General features: G+C 27.4%; 2 protein-coding genes and 2 long non-coding RNA genes across 4 annotated transcripts in view; 2 read left to right on the forward strand and 2 right to left on the reverse strand.

Annotated features, from left to right (window-relative positions):
- Positions 1-5,023, reverse strand: part of LOC126302224 (uncharacterized) — a 132,040-nt gene extending 127,017 nt beyond the window's left edge. Inside the window, exon 1 of the long non-coding RNA XR_007553129.1 lies at positions 4,830-5,023. This is a non-coding gene — a long non-coding RNA (uncharacterized LOC126302224). The remainder of the gene's footprint in view (positions 1-4,829) is intronic.
- LOC126302212 (NADH-ubiquinone oxidoreductase chain 5-like) overlaps positions 1-25,282 on the forward strand; it is a 219,170-nt gene that overhangs the window by 150,455 nt on the left and 43,433 nt on the right. The gene's annotated exons all lie outside the window — the stretch shown is intronic.
- The window catches only part of LOC126302228 (uncharacterized), a 54,486-nt gene continuing 32,916 nt past the window's right edge, over positions 3,713-25,282 (forward strand). Inside the window, exon 1 of the long non-coding RNA XR_007553133.1 lies at positions 3,713-4,412. This is a non-coding gene — a long non-coding RNA (uncharacterized LOC126302228). The remainder of the gene's footprint in view (positions 4,413-25,282) is intronic.
- On the reverse strand, positions 14,099-15,979 carry LOC126302218 (NADH-ubiquinone oxidoreductase chain 5-like). Its single transcript, XM_049991735.1, has one exon. It carries the CDS (start codon positions 15,048-15,050, stop codon positions 14,700-14,702), a length of 351 nt encoding a protein of 116 aa, XP_049847692.1. The 5' UTR covers positions 15,051-15,979; the 3' UTR covers positions 14,099-14,699.

The raw sequence follows: 25,282 nt of genomic DNA on the forward strand, positions 1-25,282 counted from the left end.
AAAAATACCATAACCACCTAACTTTAATAAAACACCAGCAAGAATTATTCTACCTGAAATAGGGGCCTCTACATGAGCCTTAGGAAGTCATAAATGAACCAAAAACATAGGTATCTTAACTAAAAAAGCCAAAATTATAAATACATAAAACATAAAATAATAAGAACCAAAATCAACCAATAAAGGAAAATATAAGGTATTAGAAAAATCATAAACCTTAAATAAAACTAATAATAAAGGTAATCTAGCAACCAAAGTATAAAAAATTAAATAAACACCAGCCTGCAAACGCTCAGGTTGATAACCCCAACCCAAAATTAAAAGTAAAGTAGGAACTAATCTAGCCTCAAAAAAAATATAAAAAGAAAGAAGACTTAATCTAGCAAATGAACAATAAAGCATAATTATTAAAATCAAAACCATAAAAACAAAAAATTAGAATGATATGAACTTAAATAAACTGAACCTCTAGCAGTGATTATTAAAGAACAAATCCAAAAACTAAGTAAAATTAAACTAAAAGAAAAATAATCAATACCAAAATAATATCTAATTATATTCAAATCAGCATATGAATAAACACAAATTATAAAAACAAAACCCGACAGAAACATTGAAGAATGAACCAACCATCAACAATTATTTAATAAACAAAGAGGGATCAAAAAAATAGTTATAAATAAATACTTTAACATAAAGATAAACCAAAAGAATTAAAAAAATCATTACCATGAGAACGAATTATTGAAACTAAAATAGAAAGACCTAAAGCACCCTCACAAACAGAAAAAACTAAAAAAATAACAGGAAAAAAATAATCATAATCAAACTCAATAAGAAAAACAATAACTAACATAAATAAAGAAAGAACAATATATTCTAATCTCAAAAGAACCATTAATAAATGTTTACGTTTAGAAGAAAAAACATAAACACCAGCAAAATAAATCAATAAAGAAGTAAAAATAGAGAATATAAACATTAGTTTTAATAGTTTAAAAAAAACGCCGGTCTTGTAAACCGGAAATAAGTCCAGCCCCCACTTTTAAAACTTCAGAGGTGGAAAAGCTTCCATCATCGGTCCCCAAAACCGGTATTTTAAATAAACTAACCCCTGAAATGATCAAAATAATAATTATATCATTATCAAATGTAATAAATATTAATTTTATTAAATTAAGACACCCAATATCAATAATGCTTTTTATTATCCTTCAAACCTTCCTAGTTGGATTAATAACAGGAACAATAATAGAAAGATATTGATTATCATATATTTTATTTTTAACATTTCTTGGTGGTATACTAGTATTATTTATTTACATTACAAGAATTGCATCAAACGAAATATTTCAGCCTAAATCAATCACTATAATTATTACATTAATAATGTGAGTATTTATCATATTAATATTAATTATTCTAGATATATCTATATTTATAGACTTTTTCAAAAACACCGAAACTATAAATATTGATAATTCAATCAATTATCAAGAAATAACAATATCTTTAGAAAAATTATATAATAGACCAACATTCATTATTACAATAATAATAATAATTTATTTATTTTTAGCACTACTAGCAGTTGTTAAAATCACCAATATTAATCAGGGACCTATTCGTAAAATAAGATAATTACTAATGAATAAACCCTTACGATTAAGACATCCTTTAATTAAAATTATTAATAACTCTTTAATTGACTTACCTGCCCCAACAAATATTTCATTTTGATGAAATTTTGGATCCCTATTAGGGTTATGTTTGGTAATTCAAATCGTAACTGGACTATTTTTAGCTATACATTATACATCAAATATTGAAATAGCATTCAGTAGTGTAGTACACATCTGCCGAGACGTAAATAATGGTTGAATTATCCGAACCTTACACGCAAATGGAGCATCTATATTTTTTATTTGTATTTACTTACATGTAGGACGGGGAATTTACTATGGATCTTATATATATATACATACCTGAATAATTGGTACAGTGATTTTATTTTTAGTTATAACAAGAAATAAAAATATAATAATAAATGAATCATCAATTAAATATTTTATTGTCCAAGCAATTGCATCGACAATATTATTATTTTCAATTTTGCAGATTCAAATAAAATATCCTATGGGATGGGAAACAGAATTTATCCCATCAATAATAATTAGATCTAGACTATTATTAAAGATTGGAGCTGCACCTTTCCATTTCTGATTTCCAGAAGTTATAGGAGCATCAAGATGAAATAATTGTTTAACATTAATAACATGACAAAAAATCGCCCCAATAATGGTCTTATCTTTTTGTATTCAATTAAGAACTTTTATTTGAACAATTATTATCTTAAGAATTATTATTGGGGCAATAGGAGGTTTAAATCAAACATCCTTACGACAACTTTTAGCATATTCATCAATCAGACATCTAATTATATTAATTATAATAATATAATTATGTAAATTATCTATAATTAGATTATTTAACTAATATATATGAAAGTTAACTTAATATAAAAAAAGAATTCATATTAATAACATATTATATTAAATTACATAATTGTATAAAATATATTTATTATATTATTTAATCTTTCTTTATTTATTAGTGAAAAGAAAGATTAAATAAGAAAGAATATAATACAATTATTGCTATACATGTTCCATATTAATCTTTAATTATATATAATAGAGAAGTTGTTGTGGTCATACATAGGGGCGTTTCTTTTTTTTTTTGTTAATGTTTCTGGTTTTTTTCTTTTTTTTTCTTTAAATATTTGAATCTTTTATTTTTTCATGAATTAATAGATTTAAAATTTTCTTATTTTTTATTTTTAAAAGTTTTATTCTTGCTTGTTTATTCACTTTTTCTTTGTATTATATGTAAGTTTTGTTAGACTAAATGTTCTTTTTGCAGTAATTTGAGTTAATTATCAAGTGATTTTGGATTTAGCAATTGATTTAGTATCGGCATAATTCGTGCCAGCAGCCGCGGTTATACGATTGATACAAGTGAATATTATTGGTTAAAACAGTTGTTTATATTATTAGGGTTGAAATATAAATTTGTAAGGTGAAATGTTAAAATTTATTTGTGGCCCTTTTTATGAATCTGTGAAATTTAAATAATAAACTAGGATTAGATACCCTATTATTTTAAATGTTAATTATATTTCCCAGGGTACTATTAGTTAAGGTCTTTAAACCCAAAGAATTTGGCGGTATCTCATTCCATTCAGAGGAACCTACCCCATGATTGATAATACACGATTTACTCTACTTAATTTATTTGTTTGTATATCTCCGTTATCAGAGAATCTTTTTAGAGTTATAATTCTCAAGATTTATAATTATAAAATATTTCAGGTCAAGGTGCAGCTTATAGTTAAGAGGAGGTGGGTTACAATAGATTTTTGTTTATAACGGATTTGATAGTGAAATACTGTTAATGAAGGTGGATTTGATAGTAATTTAATTTATTTAATTTAACTGATATTGGCTCTGAGATGTGTACACATCGCCCGTCGCTCTCATTATTGATTATTCTATTTTATTTTAAAGTAGCTTCAATTTAGATGAGATAAGTCGTAACATAGTAGATGTACTGGAAAGTGTATCTAGGAAGAGTTTCAAGATATAACTTATTAGTAAAGTGTTTCATTTACACTGAAAATTTTTCTGTGCAAATAAGGATATCTTGATTATTTATTTTATTATATTTATTTTTTGTTTATTTAATTATTTAATATAAATAATTTTATTGTATTTTTGTCTTAGTATATTTTATAGAATTGATTTTTTAAATTATAGTTTATTGGTAATGTAAGTGTTTTATGAAATATTATTTTAAATTTTTTTAAGTAGATTTTATTTATTGTACCTTTTGTATCAGGGTTTATCAAAATTTTAGTATTTATTGTACTTGTCTCGATTTGGGTTGATTTATAAATAATTTATAGTTAATGTATCATAATTATTATTAAATTATTTATAGAAATGAGATGTTAATCGTTTCCCAAGATATCTAGTTTCTTAAGAAAAAATTTAATTTTTTAAAGTTATTTGTTTTTATTTAATTTTTTAAGTAAAAATATTAACTTATTTATTCTTTAAGGGATAAGCTTTGAAGTTAATAACCTATAATTTATTTTATAGAAATATAATAGTAAGCTTTAAACCAGCTATCTTTAAGATTACGTTTTAGTTCATTATTTTTTATTTTGATTTTATAAATATTTTAGGTTTTTTATTAAGATTCTTAATTTAATTTTAAAATTTTTGTAATAATGATAGAATTAGTATATTTATTTGTATGAAATTTTTACCTTGTGAACTTATTATAAGGAACTAGGCAAAATTGATTTCCGCCTGTTTATCAAAAACATGTCCTCTTGTTTATATTTTGAGGTCTGGCCTGTCCACTGAGCGTATTTTTAAAGAGCCGCGGTATTTTGACCGTGCAAAGGTAGCATAATCATCAGTCTCTTAATTAGTGGCTGGAATGAATGGCTTGACGAGAAATCAACTGTCTCTTAATAAATTTTTGAATTTAACTTTTGAGTCAAAAAGCTTAAATTCTTCTTTAGGACGAGAAGACCCTATAGAGCTTGACATTTTACTTTTATATAGTTTTTTGTTTGTCTTTCTATATTTAATGATGATGTTTTGTTGGGGTGACATGAAAAATAGATAAACTCTTCATTATTATATCATTTATTTATGTTTGTTATTTTGATCCATAATTTATGATCATAAGATTAAGTTACCTTAGGGATAACAGCGTAATTGTTTTTGAGAGCTCATATCGACAAAGCAGATTGCGACCTCGATGTTGGATTAAGAAAAATTTTGGGTGCAGGAGCCCAATGATTAGGTCTGTTCGACCTTTAAATTCTTACATGATCTGAGTTCAGACCGGCGTGAGCCAGGTCGGTTTCTATCCTAAGATTGTTAATCCATATTAGTACGAAAGGACCATATGGTTAAAATATTTTTTGTTATATTGATTAATATTAATTTATTTACTATTTTGACAGATTAATGTGTTGAATTTAGAAATCATTTATGTAGATTTTTTCTACAAATAGTATTGATACTTTATGATTTATTTATATTTATTTTGAATTTTCTTTTATTGGTTATTTGTGTTTTAATTAGTGTTGCCTTTTTAACTTTATTAGAGCGTAAGGTTTTAGGTTATATTCAGATTCGAAAGGGTCCAAATAAGGTAGGTTTTGTTGGAATTCCTCAGCCATTTAGAGATGCTATTAAGTTAATTTGTAAGGAGCAGCCAATTCCTATTATATCTAATTACCTACTTTATTATTTTCCCCCTGTTTTTAATTTAATGATTTCTTTAGCCGTTTGAGTAATTTTTCCTTATTTAACTTATATGTGTTCTTTTTCTTATGGATTTTTATTTTTTTTATGTTGTACTAGATTAGGTGTTTATACTGTTATAATTGCTGGTTGATCTTCTAATTCAAATTATTCATTATTAGGTTCTCTTCGTTCTGTTGCTCAAACAATTTCTTATGAAGTTAGTTTAGCTTTAATTTTATTGTCTTTAATTATTTTAATTGGTAGTTTTAATATGTTTGATTTTATAAACTATCAGCTTTATTGTTGATTTATTATTATTTCTTTTCCTTTAGCTTTAGCTTGTTTTGCTTCTTGCTTAGCTGAAACTAATCGTACTCCTTTTGATTTTGCTGAAGGGGAACCTGAGTTAGTTTCAGGATTCAATATTGAGTATGGTGCGGGTGGTTTTACTTTAATTTTTTTAGCTGAATATACTAGAATTGTCTTCATAAGAATGTTATTGGCTTTAATTTTTTTGGGTGGTGATTTTTATTCTTTTATATTTTTTATTAAGCTTGCTATTATATCTTTTGGTTTAATTTGGGTTCGTGGAACATTACCACGGTTCCGTTATGATAAATTAATGTACTTAGCTTGAAAAAGTTTTTTACCTTTATCTTTGAATTTTTTTATTTTCTTTGTTGGTTTAAAGATTTTATTTATCTCATTTGTTTAGTGAAATTTTTTGAGAAAAGTTAATAGAAGAGTTAAACTTCTAATTTTATGTTTTCAAAACATATGCTTTTCCTAAGCTAATTAACTTTATTCCTTAATTAATTTATCTCATGCGTTTGCGACATGGACATTAATTAAGAAATATGTGAAGTAAATAATTGTTAAGATTTGACCTGTTATAATATAAGGTTCTTCAACAGGTCGTTTACCAATTCACGTTAGTAAGCATACAACAACTACTATAATTCAGAATAAAATTTGATTAATAGGGTAAAATTGAATGCCTCGGAATGGTGTTTTATTATAAAATGGTAAAATTATTAAGATTCTAATTGATAAAAATAATGCAATAACACCTCCTAACTTATTAGGGATAGATCGTAGAATTGCATATGCAAATACGAAATATCATTCTGGTTGAATGTGAACTGGTGTTACTAATGGGTTGGCAGGTACAAAGTTATCTGGATCTCCTAATAGGCAAGGATTAATTAAACATAGTATAATTAATAATGATGTTATTATTACAAATGTAATAGAATCCTTAAAGGTAAAGTATGGATGGAATGGAAATTTTTCAATATCTCCATTTAGTCCAAGAGGATTATTAGATCCTGTTTGGTGAAGAAAAAATAAATGAATTGCTGCTATAGCAGCAATAATAAATGGTAATACAAAATGGAATGTGAAGAATCGATTTAATGTTGCATTATCAACAGCGAATCCTCCTCATACTCATTGGACTAAATCTGTTCCTAAGTATGGGATTGCTGATAATAAATTAGTAATTACTGTTGTACCTCAAAAAGATATTTGGCCTCAGGGTAAGACATATCCTATAAATGCAGTTGCTATAACTAAAAATAAAATCACTGTACCAATTATTCAGGTATGTATATATATATTAGATCCATAGTAAATTCCCCGTCCTACATGTAAGTAAATACAAATAAAAAATATAGATGCTCCATTTGCGTGTAAGGTTCGGATAATTCAACCATTATTTACGTCTCGGCAGATGTGTACTACACTACTGAATGCTATTTCAATATTTGATGTATAATGTATAGCTAAAAATAGTCCAGTTACGATTTGAATTACCAAACATAACCCTAATACGGATCCAAAATTTCATCAAAATGAAATATTTGTTGGGGCAAGTAAGTCAATTAAAGAGTTATTAATAATTTTAATTAAAGGATGTCTTAATTGTAAGGGTTTATTCATTAGTAATTATCTTATTTTACGAATAGGTCCCTGATTAATATTGGTGATTTTAACAACAGCTAGTAGTGCTAAAAATAAATAAATTATTATTATTATTGTAATAATGAATGTTGGTCTATTATATAATTTTTCTAAAGATATTGTTATTTCTTGATAATTGATTGAATTATCAATATGTATAGTTTCGGTGTTTTTGAAAAAGTCTATAAATATAGATATATCTAGAATAATTAATATTAATATGATAAATACTCACATTATTAATGTAATAATTATAGTGATTGATTTAGGCTGAAATATTTTGTTTGATGCAATTCTTGTAATGTAAATAAATAATACTAGTATACCACCAAGAAATGTTAAAAATAAAATATATGATAATCAATATCTTTCTATTATTGTTCCTGTTATTAATCCAACTAGGAAGGTTTGAAGGATAATAAAAAGCATTATTGATATTGGGTGTCTTAATTTAATAAAATTAATATTTATTACATTTGATAATGATATAATTATTATTTTGATCATTTCAGGGGTTAGTTTATTTAAAATACCGGTTTTGGGGACCGATAATGGAAGCTTTTCCACCTCTGAAGATAGAATTAAACTACCTCCTTTAGTATCAAAAACTAACGTGCATCATACACCTTAATGTAAAAAGGTAAGCTAAACAAGCTAATGGGTTCATACCCTATTTATAGAGGTTTCAATCCTCTCCTTTTTAATGACCAACAACTCTACAAAACTTCTCTTCGTATCAACATTAATGATAGGAACGATCCTGTCCATTTCATCAAATTCCTGATTTGGGGTTTGAATAGGACTTGAGATCAACTTACTTTCATTTATTCCGCTCCTAACAAGAAATAAAAATATAATAATAAATGAATCATCAATTAAATATTTTATTGTCCAAGCAATAGCATCGACAATATTATTATTTTCAATTTTGCTGATTCAAATAAAATATCCCATGGGATGGGAAACAGAATTTATCCCATCAATAATAATTAGATCTAGACTATTATTAAAGATTGGAGCTGCACCTTTCCATTTCTGATTTCCAGAAGTTATAGGAGCATCAAGATGAAATAATTGTTTAACATTAATAACATGACAAAAAATCGCCCCAATAATGGTCTTATCTTATTGTATTCAATTAAGAACTTTTATTTGAACAATTATTATCTTAAGAATTATTATTGGGGCAATAGGAGGTTTAAATCAAACATCCTTACGACAACTTTTAGCATATTCATCAATCAGACATCTAGGTTGAATAATTAGATCATTAACAGTCAGAGAAAACATCTGAGAACTATACTTCATTATTTACTCACTATTAAGAATAATTATAGTTTTATTATTTAATCAAATTTATTCAGCCAGAAATATAAAAACCGAAATTAAATTCATAATATTCTTATCTTTATTATCTTTAGGTGGACTACCACCATTCCTTGGATTCTTACCAAAAGGAATTGTAATACAATCATTAATAGAAAACAATATAACAACTATTATAACTATTATAGTTGTATTAACTACAATTACACTCTACTACTATATACGTATTAGATTCTCAGCTCTAATTATATCATACACAGAAAATTCATGATCTATAAAGATAAAGTCCCAAAAATCAAGAATCATTCTTCCTATAACAGTAATAATTTCAACAATAGGATTGATTTCAACATCAACCTTAATTTCATTATACTAAGGACTTAAGTTAATCAAACTAATAACCTTCAAAGTTATAATTAAAAGAATAATCTTTTAGGCCTTAGTAAAATTTTACACCTCTAGAATTACAGTCTAGAATCATAATTGAATATAAGACCTAAATATGATAAGAGAGAAAACATCTCATAAGTAGATTTACAGTCTACCACCTAAAATTCAGCCATCTTACCGCAAAAATGATTATTCTCAACAAACCATAAGGACATTGGTACTTTATACTTCATATTTGGAGCATGAGCAGGAATAGTAGGAACATCAATAAGAATACTTATTCGTGCTGAACTTGGCCAACCCGGATCTCTAATTGGGGATGACCAGATTTATAATGTTATTATTACAGCTCACGCATTCGTAATAATTTTCTTTATAGTAATACCTATTATAATTGGTGGATTTGGTAATTGACTTGTTCCACTAATAATTGGTGCACCAGATATAGCATTTCCACGAATAAATAATATAAGTTTTTGATTACTACCACCTTCACTAACCCTTCTTCTTACATCTTCTATAGTAGATAATGGTGCTGGTACAGGATGAACAGTTTACCCTCCTCTAGCAGGAGCTATTGCACACGGGGGTGCATCTGTAGATCTAGCTATTTTTTCACTGCACTTAGCAGGTGTATCATCTATTCTTGGTGCAGTGAATTTCATTACAACAGCAATTAATATACGATCAGAAAGTATAACTTTAGATCAAACACCTTTATTTGTATGATCTGTAGCTATTACAGCATTACTTCTCCTTCTTTCACTTCCAGTTTTAGCAGGAGCTATTACTATATTATTAACAGATCGAAATTTAAATACATCATTCTTTGACCCTGCAGGAGGGGGTGACCCAATTCTATATCAACATCTATTTTGATTCTTTGGACACCCAGAAGTTTATATTTTAATTCTACCGGGGTTCGGAATTATTTCACATATTGTATGTCAAGAAAGAGGAAAAATTGAATCATTTGGAACATTAGGTATAATTTATGCTATACTATCAATTGGACTAATAGGATTTATTGTATGAGCACATCATATATTTACAGTAGGAGTGGATGTTGACACACGAGCATATTTTACATCAGCAACAATAATTATTGCTGTACCTACAGGAATTAAGGTATTTAGATGATTAGCTACATTATATGGAACTAAATTCAAGTTCAATCCACCATTATTATGAGCTCTAGGATTTATTTTCCTATTTACAATTGGTGGATTAACAGGATTAGTATTAGCAAATTCATCACTTGATATTGTATTACATGATACATATTATGTAGTAGCCCACTTTCATTATGTATTATCTATAGGAGCAGTATTTGCAATTATAGGAGGTGTCATTCAATGATATCCACTATTTACAGGATTAACTATAAATAATACATGATTAAAAATCCAATTTACAATTATATTCATTGGAGTAAATTTAACATTCTTTCCTCAACACTTCCTAGGATTAGCAGGAATACCTCGACGATACTCTGACTACCCAGACGCATATACATCATGAAACGTAGTATCAAGAATTGGGTCTACAATTTCTATTGTACGAATCATTATATTCATTGTAATTATATGAGAAAGAATGATTACAAACCGAGCAATTATATTTAGAGCTAACATAAGAAGATCAACAGAATGACTACAAAATAACCCTCCTGCAGAACATAGTTACTCAGAATTACCATTAATCTCTAGATTCTAATATGGCAGATTAGTGCAGTAGATTTAAGCTCTACAAATAAAGGTTTGACCTTTTATTAGAAAATATTTATTAATGGCAACATGATCAAATTTATCTCTTCAAGATGGAGCTTCACCATTAATGGAGCAATTATCATTCTTTCATGATCATACTATGGTCGTATTATTATTAATTACAGTAATTGTAGGTTATGCCCTAAGTTATATATTATTTATTGCCTATACTAACCGTAATATACTTCATGGACATTTAATTGAAACAATCTGAACAGCTTTACCAGCAATTACATTAATTTTTATTGCCCTTCCATCATTACGACTATTATATTTACTTGATGATTCAGTAGATGCAATAATTACAATTAAAACCATTGGACGACAATGATATTGAAGATATGAATATTCAGACTTCATAGACGTAGAATTTGACACTTATATAACACCAGAACAAGACCTAGAAAATGATGGATTCCGACTACTAGATGTAGATAACCGAACAATCCTACCAATAAATACAGAAGTACGAGTATTAACAAGAGCATCAGATGTTCTACACTCATGAGCAGTTCCTGCATTAGGGGTTAAAATTGATGCAACGCCAGGTCGGTTAAATCAAGGAACATTCACAATAAATCGACCTGGATTATTCTTTGGACAATGCTCAGAAATCTGTGGAGCAAACCACAGATTTATACCAATTGTAATTGAAAGAACTTCAGTAAATTTATTTATTAAGTGATTATCTAAGATAATTTAAGGAGTTAGTTAAAATAAATAACATTAGAGTGTCAATCTAAAGTAACTAAAAAAAATTAGTACACCTTGAAATTCATCAGATGACTGAAAGTAAGTAGTGGTCTCTTAAACCAAATAATAGTAAATTAACGACTACTTCTGATGGGGAAATTATATCCAAATCCCTCAAATATCCCCTCTTATATGATTCTCACTATTCATTATATTTTCAGCTACATTAATCTTGTTTAATCAAATAAACTTCTTCTCATTTAAACCTAACCTTATTAAAAGAGCAGAAAAAGGAACAATTGAAATAAAAAACTTAAATTGAAAATGATAACAAATCTATTCTCAACATTTGACCCATCAACTAACATCTTTAATTTATCATTAAATTGAACTAGAACATTTCTAGGACTATTATTAATCCCATCACTATTTTGACTTACACCATCACGAATTAACATTATCTGAAATAAACTAAATTTAACCTTACATAATGAATTTAAAACACTTCTTGGACCAAAATCATTTAATGGAACAACATTCATTTTCATCTCAATTTTTATTATAATATTATTTAACAATTTCATAGGATTATTCCCTTATATTTTTACTAGAACAAGACATTTAGCATTAACATTTGCAATTGCCCTACCTATAAGGTTAAGATTTATATTATTTGGATGAATTAACCATACTAATCATATATTTACACACCTTGTACCACAAGGTACACCGCCTGCATTAATATCATTTATAGTACTAATTGAAACAATTAGTAATGTTATTCGACCAGGTACATTAGCAGTACGGTTGGCAGCAAATATAATTGCAGGACACTTATTATTAACCTTATTAGGAAACACAGGACCATCTATAGCAATAAACTTAATCTCATTACTAATTATTGGACAAATACTTCTATTAATTCTAGAATCAGCAGTAGCAATAATTCAAGCCTATGTTTTCTCAATTCTAAGAACTCTATATTCTAGAGAAGTATATTAAACCTATGTTAACAACTCACTCAAACCACCCATTCCACTTAGTAGACTATAGACCTTGACCATTAACAGGAGCAATTGGAGCAATAGTCCTAGTATCAGGACTAGCAAAATGATTCCACCTATTTAATATTAACTTATTCATAATTGGATTTGGAATTACCCTACTAACTATAATTCAATGATGACGAGATGTAGTACGAGAAGGAACATATCAAGGATTACATACAGGATTTGTATCAATTGGATTACGATGAGGAATAATTTTATTTATTGCATCAGAGGTATTATTTTTCGTTTCTTTTTTTTGAGCATTCTTTAGAAGAAGATTAGCACCAACAATTGAACTAGGAATACTATGACCTCCAATAGGAATTCAACCCTTTAACCCTATACAAATTCCATTACTTAATACAGCTATTCTTTTAGCCTCAGGAGTAACAGTAACATGAGCACATCATAGTTTAATGGAATCTAATCATACTCAAGCATTACAAGGATTATTCTTCACAGTGTTATTAGGACTATACTTTACAATACTTCAAGCATATGAATATTGAGAAGCACCTTTTACCATTGCAGATGCAGTTTATGGATCAACATTCTTTGTTGCAACAGGATTCCATGGTTTACACGTAATTATTGGAACAATCTTTTTATCAACATGTCTACTTCGACACTCAATAAATCAATTTTCACCAAGACATCACTTTGGATTTGAAGCAGCAGCATGATACTGACACTTCGTAGACGTAGTATGATTATTCTTATATATCTCTATTTATTGATGAGGTAGATAATTGTTTTTCTAGTATAAATAGTACATTTGACTTCCAATCAGAAAGCTTGATATAAATCAAGAAAAACAATTCTAATTCTATCAACAAGAGTTTTCATTAGATTTATTATTCCAATAATTGTTATAATCCTGGCAACAACACTATCAAAAAAATTAATTAATGATCGAGAAAAAAGATCACCAGTTGAATGTGGGTTTGATCCAAAAAGATCAGCACGAATACCATTCTCAATACGATTCTTCCTAATCGCAGTAATCTTTTTAATTTTTGATGTAGAAATTGCACTAATTCTACCAATTGTAATTATTTTTAAAACTTGAGACATTATAATCTGAACAGTATCAACAATATTTTTTATTCTAGTTCTATTAGGAGGACTATACCATGAATGAAACCAAGGAGCATTACAATGAGCAGAATAAAGGGTTGTAGTTAAATATAACATTTAGGTTGCATTCAAAAAGTATTGATATTATCAATCAACCTTAAATAGAATAAGAAGCGAAATATTGCAGTCAGTTTCGACCTGGAAGATTGGTATGTACTACCCTTATTCTTATTAATTGAAGCCAAAAAGAGGCGTATTACTGTTAATAATATAATTGAACTATAATAGTTCCAATTAAGGAAATGTAAAGCCAATATGAAAGCTGCTAACTTTTTTATATTAGCGGTTAAACTCCGTTAACATTTCTAAAATTTATATAGTTTAAATAAAACATTACATTTTCACTGTAAAAATAATATATCTATATTTATAAATACTTAAAAGTAAAAATACTTCCTTAACATCTTCAGTGTCACGCTCTAATTATAAGCTATTTAAGTAAACGAAAAACAATATTACCAAAATAAATATTCAAAAAATAAAAGTTAAAAGATAAATCTTGAAATTAGAATCATATCAACCTTGAATATAACCAATTAAATAAATAAATAATCTATATAAACCTTGACCACCAAGTAATTCACCTCAACCATAATCAAATGACTTAGATGAATAATAACCTATTTTTAAAGGAATATATCTAATAAACTTAGTTGAAAGAAAAGGTATAAATCATATAGAACCAGCAAATCTAACAAAAGAAAGTATACTTAAAGAAAATAAATTATGAGAAAAATCAAAATTAGAAATAAGATAACCTAAATAAGCACCTAAAATAACAACTGTAATAGTTAAAAACTTTAAATAATAAGGTAAAGCAATCACATGAGGAATAGGAAAAATTAATCAAGATAAAAGACTACCACCAAAAACAGCAACAAACAATAGACCAATTATTCCAAATGAAATATAATAACCCTTATCATCAAAAGAAAATCTAGAATAAAAATTATTATCACCAGATATTGAATAATAAAACAAACGAAAAGAATAAGAAGCAGTTAAACCAGTAGAAAAAAAATAAAGAAAAAAATTAAACAATTAATTCATCTTAAACAAACCATCTCAAGAATTAAATCCTTTGAATAAAATCCCGCTAAAAAAGGTATTCCACACAAAGATAAACTAGAAACATTAAAACAAACTGAAGTTAAAGGTATGAAATTAACAATTGATCCTATAAAACGAATATCCTGAGAATCCTTCAAATTATGAATTATTGAACCTGCACATATAAATAATAATGCCTTAAATAAAGCATGAGCCAATAAATGAAAAAATGCAAGCTTTGGATAACCTATAGCCAAAATTCTTATTATTAAACCAAGTTGTCTTAAAGTAGAAAGAGCAATAATCTTCTTTAAATCAAACTCAAAATTAGCGCCCAATCCAGCCATAAATATAGTTATACAACCAATTAAAAGTAAAAATCAACCACAATTATAAGTATCCAATATTGGTCTAAAACGAATTAATAAATAAACACCAGCAGTAACAAGAGTAGAAGAATGAACTAAAGCAGAAACAGGAGTAGGAGCTGCTATAGCAGCAGGAAGTCATGAAGAGAAAGGAATCTGAGCTCTCTTAGTTATAGCTGCTAAAACAATTAATATAGTAATGAGCTTTATTTCAAAAGAATTAGAAATAAAATCATAATAATAAATATAATTTCAACCACCAAAATTTAACATTCATGCAATAGAAATTAAAATAGCAACATCACCAATACGATTAGAAAGTGCAGTTAATATACCAGCACTATAAGATTTTACATTTTGATAATAAAATACCAAACAATAAGAAACTAAACCTAAACCATCTCAACCTAATAAAATTCTAATTAAATTAGGACTAATAATTAAAAAACCTATAGAAAGAATAAATATTAAAACAATAATAATAAAACGATTTATATTCTTTTCACCAGATATATAATCCTCTCTATAATAAATAACCAAAGAAGAAATATATATAACAAAAGATATAAAAATAAGAGATATTCAATCCAAAATTAAAGTTATAACAACTATAGAACCATTTAAATTGAAAAGCTCTCACTCAACAAAAACTCTATAATCAATTATTAAATAATAAATACCTAAAATAAAAATTATAGTTCTCGAAATAAACAAAGAAAAAAAAACTCAAAGAACAAATAGAAAATAAATTCACGGCCTAAGATGAAAAACTTCATATCATTGATTCCACAAAACAATATTTTTAATTAAAATACTTAAGCAAACTAAACAAAGAAATATTCACCCTTTAAACAGAGAATATTTAAAGGCAATCAATGTAAAAGTAAAAGATGATATTCACGAAAATAACCAAGAGAACAAGTATAAACACCAGAATAATAATTCCCATGCTGAGAATAAGAATATATATACAAAGTATAAACAGCTCTAAAAAAAGATAAAAAAATCAATGCAAAGAACTAAAAGAAGATCAAGATATAATTCTATTTAATAATCTAATTTCACCTACCAAATTTAAAGAAGGAGGAGCAGCCATATTTGATGATCTTAAAAGAAATCATCATAAAGCCATTCTTGGCATCAAATTAATTATACCCTTGTTAATTAATAATCTTCGTCTACCTAAACGTTCATAAATAATATTAGATAAACAAAATAAACCAGAAGAACATAAACCATGACCAACCATTAGAGAAAGAGAACCTACACAACCTCATCAATTCATAGTCATCAATCCACCAATAACCATTCTTATATGAGCAACAGAAGAATATGCAATTAAAGACTTTAAATCAACCTGACGAAAACAAATAAATCTTACAATAACACCCCCAGATAAACCTAAAGACAATCAAAAATAATTAAACTTTAAACCCAAATAAGAAATAACCTTTATAACACGAAAAATACCATAACCACCTAACTTTAATAAAACACCAGCAAGAATTATTCTACCTGAAATAGGGGCCTCTACATGAGCCTTAGGAAGTCATAAATGAACCAAAAACATAGGTATCTTAACTAAAAAAGCCAAAATTATAAATACATAAAACATAAAATAATAAGAACCAAAATCAACCAATAAAGGAAAATATAAGGTATTAGAAAAATCATAAACCTTAAATAAAACTAATAATAAAGGTAATCTAGCAACCAAAGTATAAAAAATTAAATAAACACCAGCCTGCAAACGCTCAGGTTGATAACCCCAACCCAAAATTAAAAGTAAAGTAGGAACTAATCTAGCCTCAAAAAAAATATAAAAAGAAAGAAGACTTAATCTAGCAAATGAACAATAAAGCATAATTATTAAAATCAAAACCATAAAAACAAAAAAATTAGAATGATATGAACTTAAATAAACTGAACCTCTAGCAGTGATTATTAAAGAACAAATCCAAAAACTAAGTAAAATTAAACTAAAAGAAAAATAATCAATACCAAAATAATATCTAATTATATTCAAATCAGCATATGAATAAACACAAATTATAAAAACAAAACCCGACAGAAACATTGAAGAATGAACCAACCATCAACAATTATTTAATAAACAAAGAGGGATCAAAAAAATAGTTATAAATAAATACTTTAACATGAAGATAAACCAAAAGAATTAAAAAAAAATCATTACCATGAGAACGAATTATTGAAACTAAAATAGAAATATTTTATAATTATAAATCTTGAGAATTATAACTCTAAAAAGATTCTCTGATAACGGAGATATACAAACAAATAAATTAAGTAGAGTAAATCGTGTATTATCAATCATGGGGTAGGTTCCTCTGAATGGAATGAGATACCGCCAAATTCTTTGGGTTTAAAGACCTTAACTAATAGTACCCTGGGAAATATAATTAACATTTAAAATAATAGGGTATCTAATCCTAGTTTATTATTTAAATTTCACAGATTCATAAAAAGGGCCACAAATAAATTTTAACATTTCACCTTACAAATTTATATTTCAACCCTAATAATATAAACAACTGTTTTAACCAATAATATTCACTTGTATCAATCGTATAACCGCGGCTGCTGGCACGAATTATGCCGATACTAAATCAATTGCTAAATCCAAAATCACTTGATAATTAACTCAAATTACTGCAAAAAGAACATTTAGTCTAACAAAACTTACATATAATACAAAGAAAAAGTGAATAAACAAGCAAGAATAAAACTTTTAAAAATAAAAAATAAGAAAATTTTAAATCTATTAATTCATGAAAAAATAAAAGATTCAAATATTTAAAGAAAAAAAAAGAAAAAAACCAGAAACATTAACAAAAAAAAAAGAAACGCCCCTATGTATGACCACAACAACTTCTCTATTATATATAATTAAAGATTAATATGGAACATGTATAGCAATAATTGTATTATATTCTTTCTTATTTAATCTTTCTTTTCACTAATAAATAGAGAAAGATTAAATAATATAATAAATATATTTTATACAATTATGTAATTTAATATAATATGTTATTAATATGAATTCTTTTTTTATATTAAGTTAACTTTCATATATATTAGTTAAATAATCTAATTATAGATAATTTACATAATTATATTATTATAATTAATATAATTAGATGTCTGATTGATGAATATGCTAAAAGTTGTCGTAAGGATGTTTGATTTAAACCTCCTATTGCCCCAATAATAATTCTTAAGATAATAATTGTTCAAATAAAAGTTCTTAATTGAATACAATAAGATAAGACCATTATTGGGGCGATTTTTTGTCATGTTATTAATGTTAAACAATTATTTCATCTTGATGCTCCTATAACTTCTGGAAATCAGAAATGGAAAGGTGCAGCTCCAATCTTTAATAATAGTCTAGATCTAATTATTATTGATGGGATAAATTCTGTTTCCCATCCCATGGGATATTTTATTTGAATCTGCAAAATTGAAAATAATAATATTGTCGATGCAATTGCTTGGACAATAAAATATTTAATTGATGATTCATTTATTATTATATTTTTATTTCTTGTTATAACTAAAAATAAAATCACTGTACCAATTATTCAGGTATGTATATATATATAAGATCCATAGTAAATTCCCCGTCCTACATGTAAGTAAATACAAATAAAAAATATAGATGCTCCATTTGCGTGTAAGGTTCGGATAATTCAACCATTATTTACGTCTCGGCAGATGTGTACTACACTACTGAATGCTATTTCAATATTTGATGTATAATGTATAGCTAAAAATAGTCCAGTTACGATTTGAATTACCAAACATAACCCTAATAGGGATCCAAAATTTCATCAAAATGAAATATTTGTTGGGGCAGGTAAGTCAATTAAAGAGTTATTAATAATTTTAATTAAAGGATGTCTTAATTGTAAGGGTTTATTCATTAGTAATTATCTTATTTTACGAATAGGTCCCTGATTAATATTGGTGATTTTAACAACTGCTAGTAGTGCTAAAAATAAATAAATTATTATTATTATTGTAATAATGAATGTTGGTCTATTATATAATTTTTCTAAAGATATTGTTATTTCTTGATAATTGATTGAATTATCAATATGTATAGTTTCGGTGTTTTTGAAAAAGTCTATAAATATAGATATATCTAGAATAATTAATATTAATATGATAAATACTCACATTATTAATGTAATAATTATAGTGATTGATTTAGGCTGAAATATTTTGTTTGATGCAATTCTTGTAATGTAAATAAATAATACTAGTATACCACCAAGAAATGTTAAAAATAAAATATATGATAATCAATATCTTTCTATTATTGTTCCTGTTATTAATCCAACTAGGAAGGTTTGAAGGATAATAAAAAGCATTATTGATATTGGGTGTCTTAATTTAATAAAATTAATATTTATTACATTTGATAATGATATAATTATTATTTTGATCATTTCAGGGGTTAGTTTATTTAAAATACCGGTTTTGGGGACCGATGATGGAAGCTTTTCCACCTCTGAAGATAGAATTAAACTACCTCCTTTAGTATCAAAAACTAACGTGCATCATACACCTTAATGTAAAAAGGTAAGCTAAACAAGCTAATGGGTTCATACCCTATTTATAGAGGTATCAATCCTCTCCATTTTAATGACCAACAACTCTACAAAACTTTTCTTCGTATCAACATTAATGATAGGAACGATCCTGTCCATTTCATCAAATTCCTGATTTGGGGTTTGAATAGGACTTGAGATCAACTTACTTTCATTTATTCCGCTCCTAACAAGAAATAAAAATATAATAATAAATGAATCATCAATTAAATATTTTATTGTCCAAGCAATAGCATCGACAATATTATTATTTTCAATTTTGCTGATTCAAATAAAATATCCCATGGGATGGGAAACAGAATTTATCCCATCAATAATAATTAGATCTAGACTATTATTAAAGATTGGAGCTGCACCTTTCCATTTCTGATTTCCAGAAGTTATAGGAGCATCAAGATGAAATAATTGTTTAACATTAATAACATGACAAAAAATCGCCCCAATAATGGTCTTATCTTATTGTATTCAATTAAGAACTTTTATTTGAACAATTATTATCTTAAGAATTATTATTGGGGCAATAGGAGGTTTAAATCAAACATCCTTACGACAACTTTTAGCATATTCATCAATCAGACATCTAGGTTGAATAATTAGATCATTAACAGTCAGAGAAAACATCTGAGAACTATACTTCATTATTTACTCACTATTAAGAATAATTATAGTTTTATTATTTAATCAAATTTATTCAGCCAGAAATATAAAAACCGAAATTAAATTCATAATATTCTTATCTTTATTATCTTTAGGTGGACTACCACCATTCCTTGGATTCTTACCAAAAGGAATTGTAATACAATCATTAATAGAAAACAATATAACAACTATTATAACTATTATAGTTGTATTAACTACAATTACACTCTACTACTATATACGTATTAGATTCTCAGCTCTAATTATATCATACACAGAAAATTCATGATCTATAAAGATAAAGTCCCAAAAATCAAGAATCATTCTTCCTATAACAGTAATAATTTCAACAATAGGATTGATTTCAACATCAACCTTAATTTCATTATACTAAGGACTTAAGTTAATCAAACTAATAACCTTCAAAGTTATAATTAAAAGAATAATCTTTTAGGCCTTAGTAAAATTTTACACCTCTAGAATTGCAGTCTAGAATCATAATTGAATATAAGACCTAAATATGATAAGAGAGAAAACATCTCATAAGTAGATTTACAGTCTACCACCTAAAATTCAGCCATCTTACCGCAAAAATGATTATTCTCAACAAACCATAAGGACATTGGTACTTTATACTTCATATTTGGAGCATGAGCAGGAATAGTAGGAACATCAATAAGAATACTTATTCGTGCTGAACTTGGCCAACCCGGATCTCTAATTGGGGATGACCAGATTTATAATGTTATTATTACAGCTCACGCATTCGTAATAATTTTCTTTATAGTAATACCTATTATAATTGGTGGATTTGGTAATTGACTTGTTCCACTAATAATTGGTGCACCAGATATAGCATTTCCACGAATAAATAATATAAGTTTTTGATTACTACCACCTTCACTAACCCTTCTTCTTACATCTTCTATAGTAGATAATGGTGCTGGTACAGGATGAACAGTTTACCCTCCTCTAGCAGGAGCTATTGCACACGGGGGTGCATCTGTAGATCTAGCTATTTTTTCACTGCACTTAGCAGGTGTATCATCTATTCTTGGTGCAGTGAATTTCATTACAACAGCAATTAATATACGATCAGAAAGTATAACTTTAGATCAAACACCTTTATTTGTATGATCTGTAGCTATTACAGCATTACTTCTCCTTCTTTCACTTCCAGTTTTAGCAGGAGCTATTACTATATTATTAACAGATCGAAATTTAAATACATCATTCTTTGACCCTGCAGGAGGGGGTGACCCAATTCTATATCAACATCTATTTTGATTCTTTGGACACCCAGAAGTTTATATTTTAATTCTACCGGGGTTCGGAATTATTTCACATATTGTATGTCAAGAAAGAGGAAAAATTGAATCATTTGGAACATTAGGTATAATTTATGCTATACTATCAATTGGACTAATAGGATTTATTGTATGAGCACATCATATATTTACAGTAGGAGTGGATGTTGACACACGAGCATATTTTACATCAGCAACAATAATTATTGCTGTACCTACAGGAATTAAGGTATTTAGATGATTAGCTACATTATATGGAACTAAATTCAAGTTCAATCCACCATTATTATGAGCTCTAGGATTTATTTTCCTATTTACAATTGGTGGATTAACAGGATTAGTATTAGCAAATTCATCACTTGATATTGTATTACATGATACATATTATGTAGTAGCCCACTTTCATTATGTATTATCTATAGGAGCAGTATTTGCAATTATAGGAGGTGTCATTCAATGATATCCACTATTTACAGGATTAACTATAAATAATACATGATTAAAAATCCAATTTACAATTATATTCATTGGAGTAAATTTAACATTCTTTCCTCAACACTTCCTAGGATTAGCAGGAATACCTCGACGATACTCTGACTACCCAGACGCATATACATCATGAAACGTAGTATCAAGAATTGGGTCTACAATTTCTATTGTAGGAATCATTATATTCATTGTAATTATATGAGAAAGAATGATTACAAACCGAGCAATTATATTTAGAGCTAACATAAGAAGATCAACAGAATGACTACAAAATAACCCTCCTGCAGAACATAGTTACTCAGAATTACCATTAATCTCTAGATTCTAATATGGCAGATTAGTGCAGTAGATTTAAGCTCTACAAATAAAGGTTTGACCTTTTATTAGAAAATATTTATTAATGGCAACATGATCAAATTTATCTCTTCAAGATGGAGCTTCACCATTAATGGAGCAATTATCATTCTTTCATGATCATACTATGGTCGTATTATTATTAATTACAGTAATTGTAGGTTATGCCCTAAGTTATATATTATTTATTGCCTATACTAACCGTAATATACTTCATGGACATTTAATTGAAACAATCTGAACAGCTTTACCAGCAATTACATTAATTTTTATTGCCCTTCCATCATTACGACTATTATATTTACTTGATGATTCAGTAGATGCAATAATTACAATTAAAACCATTGGACGACAATGATATTGAAGATATGAATATTCAGACTTCATAGACGTAGAATTTGACACTTATATAACACCAGAACAAGACCTAGAAAATGATGGATTCCGACTACTAGATGTAGATAACCGAACAATCCTACCAATAAATACAGAAGTACGAGTATTAACAAGAGCATCAGATGTTCTACACTCATGAGCAGTTCCTGCATTAGGGGTTAAAATTGATGCAACGCCAGGTCGGTTAAATCAAGGAACATTCACAATAAATCGACCTGGATTATTCTTTGGACAATGCTCAGAAATCTGTGGAGCAAACCACAGATTTATACCAATTGTAATTGAAAGAACTTCAGTAAATTTATTTATTAAGTGATTATCTAAGATAATTTAAGGAGTTAGTTAAAATAAATAACATTAGAGTGTCAATCTAAAGTAACTAAAAAAAATTAGTACACCATGAAATTCATCAGATGACTGAAAGTAAGTAATGGTCTCTTAAACCAAATAATAGTAAATTAACGACTACTTCTGATGGGGAAAATATATCCAAATCCCTCAAATATCCCCTCTTATATGATTCTCACTATTCATTATATTTTCAGCTACATTAATCTTGTTTAATCAAATAAACTTCTTCTCATTTAAACCTAACCTTATTAAAAGAGCAGAAAAAGGAACAATTGAAATAAAAAACTTAAATTGAAAGTGATAACAAATCTATTCTCAACATTTGACCCATCAACTAACATCTTTAATTTATCATTAAATTGAACTAGAACATTTCTAGGACTATTATTAATCCCATCACTATTTTGACTTACACCATCACGAATTAACATTATCTGAAATAAACTAAATTTAACCTTACATAATGAATTTAAAACACTTCTTGGACCAAAATCATTTAATGGAACAACATTCATTTTCATCTCAATTTTTATTATAATATTATTTAACAATTTCATAGGATTATTCCCTTATATTTTTACTAGAACAAGACATTTAGCATTAACATTTGCAATTGCCCTACCTATATGGTTAAGATTTATATTATTTGGATGAATTAACCATACTAATCATATATTTACACACCTTGTACCACAAGGTACACCGCCTGCATTAATATCATTTATAGTACTAATTGAAACAATTAGTAATGTTATTCGACCAGGTACATTAGCAGTACGGTTGGCAGCAAATATAATTGCAGGACACTTATTATTAACCTTATTAGGAAACACAGGACCATCTATAGCAATAAACTTAATCTCATTACTAATTATTGGACAAATACTTCTATTAATTCTAGAATCAGCAGTAGCAATAATTCAAGCCTATGTTTTCTCAATTCTAAGAACTCTATATTCTAGAGAAGTATATTAAACCTATGTTAACAACTCACTCAAACCACCCATTCCACTTAGTAGACTATAGACCTTGACCATTAACAGGAGCAATTGGAGCAATAGTCCTAGTATCAGGACTAGCAAAATGATTCCACCTATTTAATATTAACTTATTCATAATTGGATTTGGAATTACCCTACTAACTATAATTCAATGATGAAGAGATGTAGTACGAGAAGGAACTTATCAAGGATTACATACAGGATTTGTATCAATTGGATTACGATGAGGAATAATTTTATTTATTGCATCAGAGGTATTATTTTTCGTTTCTTTTTTTTGTGCATTCTTTAGAAGAAGATTAGCACCAACAATTGAACTAGGAATACTATGACCTCCAATAGGAATTCAACCCTTTAACCCTATACAAATTCCATTACTTAATACAGCTATTCTTTTAGCATCAGGAGTAACAGTAACATGAGCACATCATAGTTTAATGGAATCTAATCATACTCAAGCAGTACAAGGATGATTCTTCACAGTGTTATTAGGACTATACTTTACAATACTTCAAGCATATGAATATTGAGAAGCACCTTTTACCATTGCAGATGCAGTTTATGGATCAACATTCTTTGTTGCAACAGGATTCCATGGTTTACACGTAATTATTGGAACAATCTTTTTATCAACATGTCTACTTCGACACTCAATAAATCAATTTTCACCAAGACATCACTTTGGATTTGAAGCAGCAGCATGATACTGACACTTCGTAGACGTAGTATGATTATTCTTATATATCTCTATTTATTGATGAGGTAGATAATTGTTTTTCTAGTATAAATAGTACATTTGACTTCCAATCAGAAAGCTTGATATAAATCAAGAAAAACAATTCTAATTCTATCAACAAGAGTTTTCATTAGATTTATTATTCCAATAATTGTTATAATCCTGGCAACAACACTATCAAAAAAATTAATTAATGATCGAGAAAAAAGATCACCATTTGAATGTGGGTTTGATCCAAAAAGATCAGCACGAATACCATTCTCAATACGATTCTTCCTAATCGCAGTAATCTTTTTAATTTTTG

This window comes from Schistocerca gregaria, unplaced genomic scaffold, assembly GCF_023897955.1.
Source record: "Schistocerca gregaria isolate iqSchGreg1 unplaced genomic scaffold, iqSchGreg1.2 ptg000169l, whole genome shotgun sequence".
Lineage (NCBI taxonomy): Eukaryota > Metazoa > Arthropoda > Insecta > Orthoptera > Acrididae > Schistocerca > Schistocerca gregaria.